The sequence below is a fragment of the Corvus hawaiiensis genome, chromosome 6 (assembly GCF_020740725.1).
Source record: "Corvus hawaiiensis isolate bCorHaw1 chromosome 6, bCorHaw1.pri.cur, whole genome shotgun sequence".
Classification (NCBI taxonomy): Eukaryota; Metazoa; Chordata; class Aves; order Passeriformes; family Corvidae; genus Corvus; species Corvus hawaiiensis.
Window position 1 is genome coordinate 22,849,096 of NC_063218.1, and position 15,958 is coordinate 22,865,053.

The following is a 15,958-nucleotide window of genomic DNA, read 5'->3' on the forward strand; positions in this document are numbered from 1 at the left end:
TTTAGTCTAGCAAGTACAGGACATCTTTACATAATCTGCCTGATACCATCACTCAAGGCTGTCCCTTTGACTTCTCAGCTGCCATGGAATGGGAAGCAGAAAGAAGGACAGTACAGACAACTTGTTTTCTCTGCACAAGCTGAGAGCAGTACAGAGGGAATTTTATTGTCTAAGTGTCAAGGGAAGCAGGAAGAAGTATCAACACATGAGGGCCATGGGAAATGCAGTAAGAACTAAATCTAAATAAAACTTGTGTTGGCTACATAAGAACACAGAACCACACTGATTAATTACAAAAAGACACACATGATACTGTTCTTAAAGAAAGAAACTTTCCATTTCTTAGTTCTGAGCTGTACCAGTGATAAAGATGTAAATGGTTTTGGAGCACCGTATCAGTGCTGGAGTAGAATACTGATGTGCATGGAAGGGGACTGCTCTGGTCCCGCTAGCACCATCTCAACCCTGACCTGGAGGGAAGCTCTGCTCTGCAGAGATTATGGGGGATTCAGTAGCCTTCTGGGCCTAAACTGAGTTGCTCTTGAGCAGAAAGGGCCAGGGCACCACTGAAGGAGAATGGTTGTGATACAAGTAAACACCTGCTCAGAAGAAAGACAAAAATATTAAATTCCCTAAGGAGTTCAGCTTGGCTGTAGAGGGGCTATCTCCACCTTGCTCTGGGAGAGCAGACATCAAGCCAGAATAGCACTTGCTTTTTAAGGAAAATTGTAAATCCATAATGCAGGTCTAAATGTTGTCAGGACAACAGTGCAAGGCCACTGGAATGTGTGGTGTTATTTCAGCCAGACTTGCACGCACAGTACACCTGGGACACCCCGTGCCTGTATCTACTGTTTGATCATCAGGACACTTGAAATGCTTCACTCAGAAGAAGCAAGTGGCTAAAGCAACCACACGAAGTGATTAGCCAGAGCCACTGGAGCAAGGTCAAGCCAATCTAATCCAGACTCTTGCCCTTTGGCAGACAGGAGCTTTCTTCTTTATGGTTTCTTAAACTCTGAAATTTTAAGGACAGTCATGTTCCAGTCTATACAACACCACACATGAGCCTACCTTAGGGGGCAGGCACCTGATTAAGGCTTTCACCTGAAATACTCAGAAGAAAATTCATCGAGTTAAGCAGATTTGATAACAGCAATACAGCTACTATGTGAACAGAAACTATGTTTCAACTACAGTTCTGTAATCACTTACTCCGATAGATCCAAGGATACCATGTACTGACCCATAACCTGGCACACATGTAAAATAGTAACTGAAAAAAAAGCACTCCCACCTAAAACACTTGCTAACATACCTTAAGTTCCTGAAGACTCCTTTAGCTTCTACCAGTTAAAAAAAAAAGGCTAGTATGTCACAAACTGATGAACACCCAACCCTGCTCTTTAAAATACAAAGTTTGTATCAGAGTGATGCTGTAGCAGAAAGTTTTGCTCACTAATGAATATGCCCATTAAAAAAATTGCAGTTGGCCAGGTATCAAGGGACTTGTCTACATAAAAGTATAAAGAGGGACTCTTATTTCAAGGCTTACACTACATTTAAAATAGTTTCACCAGTAATAGGTCAGCATTTGTTGAAGTCTTTCAAAACTCAACTCAGCTTTACATACAATGCAGACAGTGTCTATCCATTCCTAGTGTACAAACACAGCTCCCTTCCATAGAGTTCACAGGACTTGTACTGTAGAACAGATATCAGGTGAGACCTACTGAGCAGTGAAATTTACATCACAGAGCTACATGAGTGACCCTATTAATATTTAACATTAAAAAATTAATAGGCCTCCTTGAGATCCATCTTTCTTGTTCTGCAGGCACTAAAGAGTATGAGTTACATTGTCATCCCTTCTTTGTAGCTCTAAAGCCTGCAGAAGTGAAAAAGACTCTCATCACCAGCCTTTTTTCCTCTTAGTTAAAGGCAGACAGATCAGAAACCAGAGCAAATAGATGGGGGAGGAAAGAAGTAGAAGTGCTAAAGTTTGTCCTGCACTGTACCCTCAGGTTTCTTGCTGCATAAAGCTAGATTGCATTAATCCTCTCTGTCATGGAAGGATGTGGTCTTGTTCGTTAGGAAGGAAGCAAAGCTTTGTATTGAAGTGATTCATCCTGTTACAAAGATGGGGGGAGCAAGAGCAAGAAGGGGAGAACTCTATGGTCTTTTTCCAGTTTCTTGCGCTATCTGCTAAACTGGAGATACAGAAACAGTAAGGAGCAGGAATTCTATGACACAGAGAAACACAGTAGAAAGCTTGAAATAGTAACCCTAGCAGAGGGTACTTGTCTGCTCCTGTGTCCATCTTGAGAAGTTTATCAACATTAGGTACATGCAAAGAATTAAATACCTCCTAACATATATAATTGTGCAATTAAATCTTGAGAGAGGATGTTCTTGTCTAGTTAAGAGACCTTGAACTCTACCTGTCATTCATATCTTAAACGTCCATTTCCTTTGGTTTCCTAAGCTATTGGCCTCAGTTACATCCTGCAGGAAAGCACTTAATTACAAAGTAAAACAAAGCATTTTGCTTTAAGCCATTCTGCCCTGGTGATCTAACACTGCTGAACACCCCTGTTGCCCTGCTCTCAAGGAAGCATCATTAACTTGCAGCTGACCCCTCACTTGTCCCATCTGTTTAAAAGTCTTCCTCCCACCCCCACATTTCCCCTTTCCATCTAAAAAAGCTCAAGTCTGTCCAGTTACTGAATGTTCTCTGTATTAAGCTACTAATTACTCTCAAGAGCTCTCCAGTTACTCTGAATTAACTAACCAATTGACTAAACAAAGTCATGGCAAGGATGCATTCTAGTCACCTTTTACAATTTTTTTTTTTAAATTATGGACTTCATCCACTGTAATAAAACCTGACATGCAGTTTCCCCTTGCTGACTGCTGCTTGTATTTATCATGTGATTCACAGTGGCATCTGAACTTTCAGTCCGCTGCATAGCAAACATTATGCAAAGGCAGTTTGTGGCTTCCAAGTGGCCCATATTATTTACAGGTAACTGTGGTACCTTTACAGCTAACATCATTGTTAGAATCCAGACACTAAATATGTTAATTTACAGCCACACAAAAATTACCAGAGGACACATTCAAATGGGTGCTTGGCTCACTACTGCTGTTAATTTTAATTGTTGCATATAGCTGGAATATAAGGGAGTGGACAGGTGTTGCACTGCACTGTGGAAACTGGCATCCTCTTCTGGATTAACCTTCTCTTGGCTCAGCAGCAAGTTCTGCCACCTTCTTACAGATTTTCCTTCTGGTTGTACAGCACAGCAGGAAAGTACAGACTACAAAGGGAGATTGGAAGGACAGACTGCAATGGCATGGATACGCCTTGCAAGTTACATCACAGTTAAGGATGTACAGTTAGGAACCTGTAAGGCCTGAGCTAAATCGCTTGTGGGTGGTGCTTCGAGGATTAACTGCTTTACTAGACAGAAGACCTGATTTGTTTGGGGTTAAGAACTCATTCTCTGCCACCAAAATAGCTCTGCTTATTATGAAGATGTGGCACAGGAATACTGCAACAAAAAAAGTAGTAGAGCTAAGCTCCATCATGTTTCTAACAAAGAAAGAAAGGAAAGAATAAGCCCGGTTCTAACAAAATTAAATAGGTGGTATTTCAGAAAGTTTAGCTCCTTGTCAGTGCTTGATAAAACAAGACTGTTTCTCTCAAGGATACTCCCACTCCCAAGCTCAGTTTTTGCATCCCCTAGATCCATGCATCCAAATCACTTCAAGACCATGCTGTTCTGACTTCTGGAAATCCCACTGTTCCCATGCCCTAGGCCTCAAACAGAGGTCTGACAACACTCCAGATTTCTGACAAGCATTACACTGCTTAATCGGTAGTACAACGCTCCCCCAAAAGAAGCATAGGAAGAGTCAAGGCCATAAGTGGCAGAAAGGCCCAGCCCAGCCCTCTGGGGAAGGTCAATGTAAGTGGCGCTGTTACATACTGCAGCTACCCCAAGAGCCAGGACACAAGCACAGCTCTGGCACTGGGGTAGAGAATTGCTTTCAGGAGGCTCCAGGCTGAGCTGTCAGGAAAGCAGCTGCAATTTCCTCAAGCAGGGCTTCTCACAAACAGGTGTATATAACTCTAGCACTAACACTATAGGGGGGAAGGAGCAAGACCCTTGTGGAAAGGAAAAATTGCTTGTAAAACCTGTTCACATTGTTACATCGTTCTTTAACTATTTACTCATAAAACTTGTACCTCAGTGACTGAAGTGCCTGCCACAAGCTTTCTGAGTAGCAGTCACTAGAAGTTAACAGAGAGAAGTCTGATGAAGAGAAGATGCAAAGTTCAGGTTTTACACTAGCCCCCACCTGCCCCATCTCCATTTCTGGAACAGTTGAGGTCTCTGTGCCTGTTTTCATATAGCAGTGTTATAGGCATATCCTGATCCACTCAACGACAAAAGGACCTACAGCAAGAGTTCACCAGCATTGCCGTGGGCAATGATCCCACTGTCTACTCCCTCAGAGACAATGAAATGCTTTGAAATAGGCGGGACTAAACATACAAGATGTGTTTTTTCTGGATTAGAAGACTTTGTATGGTCAATAAATCAGGCTGAGCAAATTCAGACCTATCTCTCACAAGAGCAATGATAAACAAAGTGTTCATAATGACAAACCCAGGAGTTTTTGTACAAGATTCAGGGGCCATACCATTCCAGCATCACTTCTCCCTCAGCCCTGCAGGCCTTGCAGTGGTTGAAGACTTCTGTGCAGACAGGGAAGAAGTACTGTTGACAAGATGCTTCATCTGCTTGCTGTGAGGGTAAAGATAGCAAGTCCACTGACCCCACTCACTTCATATTCTTTCTGAAGCAAACTCCCACTAATGTAGAGATTTTTTTTCTTTTCTTTTTTTTTTTTTAAAAATACTCAAGTGAATTAAGATGGCCACCTCTCCCAGAATCAGGCAGGCGAATCCTCTGGGACCCATGGGATCCAGCTCTGGGACTGGCCCACTAGTAAGTACCTGGGAAAATCAGCACTCTCTTTTGCTCCCACTCCCCTGTCCCCTTTGTCAGAATCACTGCAGGTAGATCCAGGTCCCAACTGTGGCCAGCAAGAAGTCCATGGAGCCAGGCACACAAGGCACAGCTCTCTTCACACCCGGATCTGGTACCCATTGAGGTCTGGCATGGCTTTGGAATCGGCAGGCTTCTTCTCACCAGATGGCCTGTGAGCAAAGAGGGTAATAACTCTTCAGAAACTGTTTTCAATCAGGAGATGCTGCACATAAGAGATAGCAGCACAGGAAAAGGTACAGGAGAGCTGAGAGAGAGAAGAGAGACTGATCCTGCACTACTGAGGACAGGACTATTCTGCAGCCTGCAGTAATTCTCTTAATGATCTCAACAGAACAGAATGCAAGTTAGGAAGTAGGAAGTCCACTCTGGAACCCCAGGTTATTATCAGGAAAACAACCTTGCTGACAGCAAAATAATTTTTGGAATCTCTTTGAGGCACAGGTCTGTGAAACACCAGAGCTGAGACCCATGCATAAGGTTAAAAGTCAGCTACCAACATCACTGTCTGTTTGAGCTGCTTTCCTCCTCCCTGCCAAAACAAGCAAGCAAAAAAACCCAGCTGTTCCCTCAACTCCCTAAGCAATGATAAACTCACAGTGGTACTGACTAGGGAAGAATGCTACTGCAGGTCAGAGAAATATCCACTGTTCTAAAGAAACCCAGTAGGACATCAGAATGATCCAAAACCAGACAGCAAGGTGGAGTCTGAGTAAAACAGATGTTCTAGATAGGTCTCCTGCCCAGCAGCCCCACTCACCGTCGGTCCCCACGGCTGTTTCGCCGATGGGGGCTGGCCTGACCTCTTTGTGGGGAGGAGACATCTTTCTTTCTGTCCTTGGTGGGAGATGGTGGTCCAGTTCCTTTCCCAATCTGTCAGAAAAATAAAATTAACAGCTACATGAGCAGAAAACCAATATGAGTAATAACAAAACAAAAAAAAACTAACAATGATTTATTATATGGGAAAAAAAGACAAAAAGGCAAAGCAAGTGCATCAAAAATGCAAAAGCCAGAAAAAACAGGTTACAGTGACAGCTATGGCTCCAAGGACTGTATACAGTCCAAGCTAATGACAACTGCAGCACTGCACAAGCATCCATTAGAGAACCAGCCTGTATACAGTGGGTGGTATACAGTGAGAAAGAGGCCCCAGCCTCCAATTTGCTTTCTACTCTGTGCATCTAGAAGAGTCTCCTGTCACTTCACTCTCCTAGTACACCAGCAGCCAGGCCATACAGTGGATGCAGCATTGAGTTACTCCATCCTTGCTGCTTACCTTCAGCCTCATATCACGGGCATGTCTCTCAAGCTCTTTGCGAAAGTCCTCCCGGGTTAGCTTGTCTAGATCCAGGATGGAGTGCTTCCACTCAATCTGCTCCACACTGTGTGGGTCATGGGACACACAGTGGCCCAGCTTCACCTTTTTCAGAGTGTGCCAGCAGCGGCGATACGCCTCCTCGAAGTCAAAGATGAGTTCACTCAGTGTGCGGAAGACAGGTGCTTTGTACATAAGTTCCTCACGTCGGCTGATGCCCAGTGCCCCATAGCGGCCTCCAAAGTTCACCCCCAGCACGATGTGTCGGAAGTAGTTCCCTGAGAAGTGGGTTTTGAAGCTGATGGGGAAACGGTCCAGTGTGGTCATGTTGTTGGTGAGGTAACTGACAGCAGCCACTATTCAGGAAACAACTGGTGACAACAGTTTTCTGACAAGACACTTCCTACCTGCTCCAGACCCTCCCAGCCTGCTTTGTAGACTCCCCATTGATTTGGGCATCACACAGACAGGATTTGTTCTCCAGGTCAAGAGTCCAGCTCATTGCAAGCTGCCCTACTTTCATCTGGGTTATGGGGAAAACAGATTTGGCCTCTTCAAGGTAACAGTCAACAAAGTTAATTTTGATGCAGTTTTGTGATGCAAAAGTTGCAATGCTAGCACCTTAAGTGTACTGTATTCCATAGCTCCCAAACTGTTAACACTGCAGCATTATTCCTCAGTTTGTTTTAATCTGTGTCACTAGCTACTGTTTCACACACCTGTGTCACTAGCTACTGTTTCACACACCTTCAGGATAAAAAGTCACTAACCTCCACTTTTGAACCATTCCCTCACCATCTCTGCCCCTCCAGGTACATGAAGAACCTATAGCCCAAGTATCACAAACTAAACCTGGAAGATAGCTAGGAAAGATGTCTACTTAAAGACAACACATATCTAGAACTAATAAAGGTATTGCCTAAGCTAGTAAGTGACATACACCATAATTAGAAGTTGGGGAGGATCCATAACTTATTTTAATGCAAAACACATGCAGGCTGTAAGGGAACAATGCTATCCACAAAGGATTTCCTGACCTAATTCTAGGTAGTGTTTTTGCCTTTCTTTAGATGTTCTCTTATCTTTTACGATATTGTATAGCTGACCAGAGCAGCACTACCCTTCTTGGTGAAGGAGGAGCAATTCCAAAGAACTAGTTCTGATACTTTATAGAATTGCTTGGATTTGGATTTCAGTGGTGGGGTTTTATGGGAGAACTGGGGAGGAAAAAGGAGGAACGTGGGGCTTGGTGACAATGTTATCATCACCCTCAGAGCATCACAAGCAAGAGAGCAGAGGCAAAAACACAAGGATGGGCAGACATGTACAACTCCAAGAGGAAAGGATACATTCCCAGGATCACAGCTTCCAGGCATTTTATTGGCAGGGCCTCTTTGGTCATTTCTTTGGCCAGGTCCATCAGCCTGCAGAGTGGGACAAAGGAAAGATGAGGACAGTTAGAAGGCTTATGCTATGCAATATGGCCAGTTCAGCCCTTTAGCACTATAGATGTAAGGTAGGTTTCCAGGATAGAGGGTGGCCCACAGAGGATAGGGAACAGAACAAAGTATCTTCTTTAAGAAGATATTAAATCCAAACCAGGTCTCTGCCACACACTGTTGTTGCTTCCAAGGAATTATCTTCAGTGGGTTGCAGCAAAATTGCTTCCTAGGCCAACCTGGGTTCTCAGGGAGACCACAGCACTGGCTCTGCAAGTTCTGGATGGACACCAGTGCATCCACAAGTAAAACCCTAGAAGGACCGAGAGTCAGCAGTGTTTGCCTCACAAGGCTCAAGGACAATAAAGCCTTCTCTGGCATTAACCCTAGTCTCTGTTCAATGAGTACCATGGAGGAGACATTGGACTGATTATAAAACAAGGCATTTAGAGTCACATAAATCTATGGACTAGACCAATAGTGAGAAGCCAGTCTTGGGAGATTCTCCGTATGCTCTTCAAGAGAGTCAATGAACATCAGGTGCTTATTGCCAGGAACTTCTGGGGCACAGCAGTTCCCAAAATCTGCAATGAGGAGAATACCCTTTCTTGTTCAAAGTATGAGTCACCAAAAGCTTAGTGAGCCTAGATTCTGCAGCGGCACTTACAGGAGCTATGAAATCAGACCTGTAAAGATACTTGGCTTCCACAGAGCATTCTTAGAGCAGGACCTAATTTCAGAATCCCTCAGAAGTTCATATAGTTACATTCCAATTAGAAGCAGGCAGAATATGCACATTTTTGCAATACATTATCGTTGGTTTACTGGATTTACTGATTCATGACAAAAAAACCCCTACTCTTATTCTTGAGAAAGACCAGACACAGCTCTGCCCAGCTATGCGCCAGGCAATAAACAGTAAAGTTACCTAAAGCAGGATGGAGCTGCAGTACTGAAAGCCCTGAGTGCCACTAGACCTTGGGCAGGGGATGGAGAAAAAGCAGTGTGAATAGCAGGGCTCCAACAACAAAGAAAGGATTAAATGCTGTAGAGGCTGCCAGCACTTACCCAGTCAGAGGTCTGCTCTTCTTAATCTCAAAGAATTGTGTCCCAGTGTGATTGTACCTGGAAGCGAGAAGTTAAGGGCTTGGCAGCTTGGAAAGTAGAGTTTGAAGAAAACTTGTCTGAAGGACTTCCATGTTATTTACTATTCTCACAGCAAAGTCATGATCCCACAAATATAGCAGCAACACAAGAAAATCCCTACCTCCCTTTCCTGTATTTCTCCCATTTATATTCCCTCCGTACTGTCACTGTATTTCCTTGTCAATTCTTCTCTTCCTCATACGCACACACGGGTTTCCACTCCAATTCCCAAAGGTTCATGCTGAGAGCACATGCTCTGCCCAGCTTTCTGGTTACCAGGGCAGAACAGTTTGATAAATCTCTTCCTGCTCCTATCTGCACATAATACATGCAGCAATGAAACATTAATGGTACCTTACTCTAAGACTGACTGGGATCCAATCCAGAGCACAACCACCCTGGATGGGTGAGAGGTGCCAAAAGGTGAGCTTTCTGATCTTGAATTAGGGCTGAAGCCAGAGCTAGATCTGTATCTCATCAATGAGATTAGACTGTGTTTGCATGTCATATACCTGCTTTCCAGCACAACAGGAAGGGAGAAATCTCATTCCCAGAACACAGTCACACAGGCAGCTCTGAAAATAAATGGGTAGGATACCACAGATGAGCAAAAGCAAAGTGGCCGAGGGTCATTTAGACAGGTACAGAGAACACTGATTGAGTGGGATGACCTGAGAAGGTTTTCCCATCACCACAACTCATCCACATCTTAACAGTGAGGTGATGCAGTTTGTGGTACATCTGACACCTGGCTGTCTGGATCTCAGATATGTGTTTTTAACGAAATACCACTGTAAAGCCACTGACCTGTAAGAGTGGGTAGTGGGGAAAGGCCCTTGACAACATGCCCATTTGTTACATGGAGTGAACAGAACCAGAAGGTAACTTGGGGGGAAAAAAAAAAAAAAAAGAAACAAAGCACCAAAACAAAACATTATCCCCAGTCCAGCTTCCTGTTTTCAGGGAACAAGTTTCAGTTTTCCTCCAGCTACAACAGAAGGAGCCTTTCTGTTTGTCACAGGGAAAGAAAGTCCCCTTGATCTCTCTTCCTGAGTTACCACACCAGTGAGTAAGGTAACAGCAAAGGATACTGAAGTTCCCTGATGTAGCGCTGTACAGCTTCCAGGCGCTCAGGGATGGGGGTGGATGGCTGGAACACAGGCACACTTGGTATGGGAATCTGAAATGAGGAGCAGAACATAAACCACTGCTTCCAAACTTCTCCAGCTTCTTGCTGAAATCAGTGGCACACAGCTATAAGGAACATGTTCCTCTGAAACCAGACTTTTTTTGCTGCCCAAAGTGACCACACCAGAAACATTCCTCTGTTTCCACAATGGAAATTGGGAAGGGATTCAGAATGAAGCATCACCACAGAGCTGTAAGAGATACTATGTGAAAAGGTCCTGCATTTATGCAATGTTACACTGAAAAAAATAGAATTACTGACAAGGCAAGATACAAGACAGGAGAGCTATCACCTGAGGGAGCTTGGCCTCATTTGAGTATTGAAACTGAAATGCACAAAATAAAAATAAAAGAAAGAGAAAGGCAAAAACGGAGAATGAGTTTTCCAATATCACCAGAGGGTGGAACAGTCCTGCAAGCAAGGGTAGAAAGGTCCTCTGCTGCTTCCTGGCATTTCAGGTGAGTTGGCACTGGCTAGGCCACAGGCTTGACAGCATGACTCCCTGCCCTGCAGTGTCTGGTGTTTTGAATTACATGGTGCAAGAATGACTTCTAGATGTTCACTTTTCAGACTGCTGTCCCACTGAGGCCTCAGCCTTATGGGTCCAGTCAGATTTTCCTCACCATTTGCTCCACAGGGATAACTGTAGTCTTGTCAGCAGCTGAGAAAATGTGTCTAGGGAAAGAGAAGGGACCTGTCCACAGGACAAATAAAAAGAAGACAAATTTGGGATGACTGACAAACTTGGAGAAACAGCCCAGTATTTTCTCTCTAAAGGATAGCTCGTGCCTTGCATGCACCTTGCTCATATCAGACCGCATCTTTTCTCAGCAGTTTGGTTTTTAACATCAGTTCCCCCTCAGACTTCCCCCAGAGCTGGCCTATCCACAGCTATGAAAGAGTGAGTCAGAGCCAGTTCTTCCTTTGAGCCTTCCACTCTGCTGTGCGCAACTGCCTCTGCTGGACAGGGTTTTGTAGCCTGGCACTGCTTAGTGCACCCTTCACATGTATTTCTCTGGCCACTCATTTCCATATACCTCATTCTTCTGCCCTGTATTGGTACAACTGACTGGTGAACCAGGTCAGGCACCTGAAGCAGCTGAAAGCTGAGCCAGCAAGCATGGGTAGTTTTCAGCCAGATCAGTTCTCTATCCTGGCTTGCCACACGGTTGCACTCTGCTTGTGCTCCCCCACGGTGCAAGGACCAGAGACCACTTCACCTTGAGATGGGCTGGTGCTGCCTCTTGCATCAAGCAGAGGCACCGGCTGCCTCACTCACAGGGGGCAACACAGCCACGGTGGGAGCAGATGTGAAACTGGGTTTGTTCAGCTGCAGCAGGAGCAGGGAAGGCTCCAGAGAGTGGCACAGGAATGGAGCTATCTCTGGAAGCGCACAAGCTGTGTCAGTTTGGATGCTGTGAGCTGACACACTGAGTCATAGGAAATAATTTCCCGGCAGAAACAACGAAAGAGGTAACAATCAGGGCAGGCTGACTATTTAACTTTGTTTCATTTCTTCAGCATGGAGACTTTCATGCTTTTGAGTGGAGACAGACAGATTAAGTGCATGTTGACAGCACAGACTAATGATTCTGGGTAGTTCCTCCTCCCTTTACTAGTACAGACCCCCAAATCCCCTTTTCCTCAAAGGACTGTGCAACACTGAGACAGCATAATGGCAATCAGTTCAGCAGGGGACTAGTTAATGCGGAAGAGCCTCTTGCACCTTAAGTAATTAAACTGATGAAAGTACACTGTGCTCTCTCAGATCTGGGCCTGCAGCCCAGACTGGACTACAGTTTCTTTTGCATCAGGTCTATAGCATTTTAATAGGGTGAGAGAAGCAGGAGTAGAGGGTCTCCATCCCTCAATCCCACACTGACATGATGAGAGACCCTTAGACTTTTTTCTTACCCAGCATCATCCACTGTACATCTCAAAAGAGCTATAAATATTGGGTAGTTTTCACAGTCCTTCAGAAAGCAGAAGCGAATGTATTTATAACAGAAAAGATAGGAAATCAGATCTATTTTGACTTCCCTCTAGTTATTCTGAAAGCTGGAGAGAGATCAAGGAAGAGAGCCCAGAATTCTCAAAGTATGTAACCTCTGCCAGGCCTAGCAGACCAAATGAACACATCCTTGGTCCTTCATCACTTGTGTGGAGTAGTTGCATCACCCCACTCCTAGATTCACACACCCTGGCAGGCTGTCTATATGCATGGGATTGGTACTCTGCTTTTAGAAAGGGGATGCTGAGAACAACCGAGGTTTTCATATACTAAGTGGGCCACGCTGTATGTGAGGAAAGGCAGATGGGAACGAGGCACAGGCAAAGCTCCACCCTTATCACAGAGGTGCTCTTCTGGCCAGCCTAGTTTAGCAACAGTTTCTTTTATGGTATTTATGTGTATCCAAGCACCTCCCTATTCTTCCTTCTGCAAATAACACAGGAGCAGTATCAGTCTCGGTTGAGAGCCTGACTGAAAAAAACAGATTATTTTTTCCGGCTCTCTCGGTCTGATTCCATTAGATGCAACTCTTCCTGTCTTTGCCCTCATAACCATCTCATTTAAAATCCATAATTTCTTAGTGAGCCAAGCACACATCACTTTGTACTTCCAGCATGGACCCATTTGATGGTTCCAGCAGCTTGAAGCAAAGCAATACCCCACCCTGTTGCTGGAAAGAACACAACCTACAGGAGAGTGGCACTCTCAAGCCTGCTCAATTGATGCCCACTCACCCCAAATCTACTGGAAGGAAATGGAGATTAGAGGAGATCTCTGAGCTCTCAGACGCCAGTGAGAGACACAGCCCCTGAAGTAAACATGTGCCTAATCACAGCCTCCTGCAGTCATCATTTTATGGTATTTTAGTTTATTGACAGCTTTTTTGAGAGTTATTTCCCCCAAAACCCAATGCTGGCTATGATCCATGGCCAAAATTTTGGAGTAGGCAAGTCACTGTCCCATTCCCAACACCTAAAAAGGACTATTCACCCTCCAGCACATGGAGAGAACCTGGCTTTTCAAAGGAGCTAGCCTTGCAGAGTACACTTACTACCCTGATTCTCATCTGTTGCACCAGCCTTTCAAAGAAACTTGATGGCATGGAGACAAATGGCAATAAGCAGCCCTCAAAGATAAAAATACATCCCTACAGGGGAGAAGGAGCTAAGGAATCAGAGCTCATCCATCCTTGTGGTTTCCAGAATTCCAGTATCATCCCAGCTATATGCCCAGTGAGCTTGGGATCTCAGATGGTGGAGTGCTGAATACAGTTTATAGGTCTATTTCCCAGGCGTGCTAGCAGATGCAAAAAAAAAACCCCCAACAACCCAAAACCCAACAACCCCCAAAAGAAAACAGCTCAGTTTCACCTCTTGTTGCAAGAGCTCAGACCACTTGTGTCCCCTAACTGTAACCCTCTTGGATCAGGACTATAAAGTGAGAACAGTGGAAGTTCTTCACGTAAGACCAAAACAAGGGACTGAACACTGTATTTCCCCCCTGTCATTCACTGGAGTCTTGTTTGACAGCTTCTTTCTTCCATTTCCCTCACCTTTTTTGGCCAAATCAGTCCTTATGGTTAGGAAATTAAATAGTGTGTGTTCTGACTGATCTGAAACATGTTTCCAGCCTTCACCTAGGCTCAGGACAAAGTCAGAGGAAAGGAAGGAAATCTGAAAAGGAAAAGTCTAGTGGAGTTAGAATAGGGACTGTAATCAGGACTCAGGATTTGTTCCAGTTGCTGCCACAGATACCTATAACTTTACTGCACAAAGGATGTTGCATCACATGCGTCTCCAGAATTCCTCATGGAAAGCAGTATAGATCATCTGTGCACTATGTAACAGCATGTTCTTCCATACTTCAAATTACTTTCCCAAGGAGGTAAGTCCTTGCTAAAAAAGCCTGAGATGAAAAAGCTTCATCTTTTTGTATCTGAGTTTCCCCTATTAGAGTAATGGGAATGCTCTTATTACCCGCCAGTGTAGTGACACACCAAATGTTTGCAGTGTCTTTTGTTCACAGTATGCCAATGAAAGGGAGAGATTTATCTCCATCTGAGGTGCAACACAGCTAACAACAATCACAAGAATTCACATTCGAAGGTTTCAGTATGGTACAAGGCTCAGTGAAATAGTCGGTGGTTCCTCTTTTGTAGAGTTCTCTGCAGCAAGGCCAGGAACATGCTTCGAAATCACATCTGACCATACACCAGCAATAAGGTCTGCAAGCATTTGCTAAGTCCTCTTAAAACGCTTGGCATCAAAAATCTTTTTTGACTGACACAGTTCTATTCCAGAATGCCTTTTGGTGTGAGAGACTGTACCCAAATCGAATTTCTTCAGGTTCAAAGGCTCACCTCCGCCTGTCTCAACCCCCCACCTCAAGTATTTGGACTCTTCTAAATTTAACTCTCCTCATCTTTTCATCATTCATTCAGTCTTTCTCTTTAGGCATTGCCCATTTCCCCCCATCCCCCCTCCAGGCTGCTCATACATTAGCTACCTGAAGTCCGTTTTCCAGCAAGGCCGCAGAAAAAGAGGGTGCTGCTGGCGCACCAGACAGGGCAGAGCCCCGCAGGCACCCTCTCGCACTCCGAGTTAGAGCGTGGCTTTGCTTCCCGCAAGAGCACTCCCGGGGCCCGTTTTTCCGAGGGATCGCTCCCGAGCCAGGGAGACCAGCCTCCTAAGGGGACATGCGGGCGCCTCCTCCCAGCGGGATGCTGCCTTTTCCCCATTCCCTTCGTCCGCCCTGCGGGAGCGGTCCGCCCCGGGCGCTCCCGCCGGGACCCCGCGCCGCAGCAGCCCCGGGGTGGGGGGGGTTCTCACCTTGGGCAGGTCGGCGGCGCCCCGGATCCTCTGCGCCACCCGGTCCCCCTCGGGGTGGATCCTGCCCACATGCCGCCACATCCGCTCCCAGGTGGGCTCGTCCACGGGCAGCCCGCCGCGGTTGACGAAGAAGGGGACGCCGCCGTCGCGAAGATCCTCCTCGCCCTCCTCCTCCTGCTGCTCCTCGTCCCGCGGTGCCGCCGCCTCGCCGGACGGGGGCTGCCTGGCCGCCGCGGCCCCGTCGCCCCCCGGCATCGGCATCGCCGCGCCCGCACTCAGCGCCCGCCGCCCGCCGCCGGGCCGCTGGGGGCCGCGCCCCGCATGGCCGGCGCTCCGGGCACGGGGCGTCACCGCCCCCGCCTCGCCCCCGGAGATATCAGAGCAGAGGGTTCGCGGCGAGAAGGGGAGCAAAAGCCGGGCGGGGCGGTGCCGGGTGCCGCATCAGGCCGCCGCCGCGGCGGGGGAGGCGCCGGCGGCCCGAGCGCCCGCGGCAGTGACGGCGGGCACCGCGCGAGGCGGGCCTGCCGCCGGGGCGCCCCCGCCGCGCCGCCTCCCGGGCGCTCCGCGGGCCGGGCGGGCACAACCACCTCCCGGGCGGGGGCTGCATGCGGGGGAACAAAGCCCCGCGCGGGGCGGGGAGGGGCGGGGCTGGGACGGGCCGGGCGGGGCCGGGCGCCGCTCCCCTCCGCCCTGCTCCGCCCCGGGCCGGGTCTCAGCGTGCGCCCACCGCCGTAGCGGAGCCGGGCTGCCGCTGGCGGGGCGCGGGCGGGCGAGCGGCAGTGTCGCTGCCCGCGGGCGATAAGGCAGAGAAGGGCGATAAGGGAGGCGGCTGCGGCCGGGCGATAAGAGGGCGGGGCGAGAGCGGGCCCTGGGGGGCGTTGGGGCGGGGCCACGAAGCGACCGCTGAAGGGTCGCCGTGAGGGGCGGGGGCGGCTGAGCGCCGCCCGCC

The 15,958-nt window shown here is 47.1% G+C and overlaps 1 protein-coding gene across 1 annotated transcript; it reads right to left on the minus strand.

Annotated features, from left to right (window-relative positions):
- Nucleotides 1–121: 121 nt before the first annotated feature.
- VASH1 (vasohibin 1) lies at nt 122–15,285 on the minus strand. The gene is made up of 7 exons (XM_048308503.1): nt 15,010–15,285; nt 10,073–10,161; nt 8,904–8,960; nt 7,746–7,820; nt 6,358–6,739; nt 5,839–5,951; nt 122–5,230 (listed from the first exon to the last, which is right to left on the minus strand). The coding sequence occupies exons 1-7, from the start codon at nt 15,268–15,270 to the stop codon at nt 5,158–5,160; spliced, it is 1,050 nt and encodes a 349-aa protein (XP_048164460.1). The 5' UTR covers nt 15,271–15,285; the 3' UTR covers nt 122–5,157.
- Between the last annotated feature and the right edge of the window lie 673 nt (nt 15,286–15,958).

Excerpts from the sequence above, each read along its gene's own strand:
- VASH1 (XM_048308503.1), bottom strand. The coding sequence starts at position 15,270 with ATGCCGATGCCGGGGGGCGACGGGGCCGCGGCGGCCAGGCAGCCCCCG. Across the intron at positions 5,952-6,357 it reads CCCGTGATATGAGGCTGAAG|ATTGGGAAAGGAACTGGACC; the intron begins GTAAGCAGCAAG and ends TTTTTCTGACAG. Across the intron at positions 5,231-5,838 it reads AACAGCCGTGGGGACCGACG|GCCATCTGGTGAGAAGAAGC; the intron begins GTGAGTGGGGCT and ends CTTTGCTCACAG.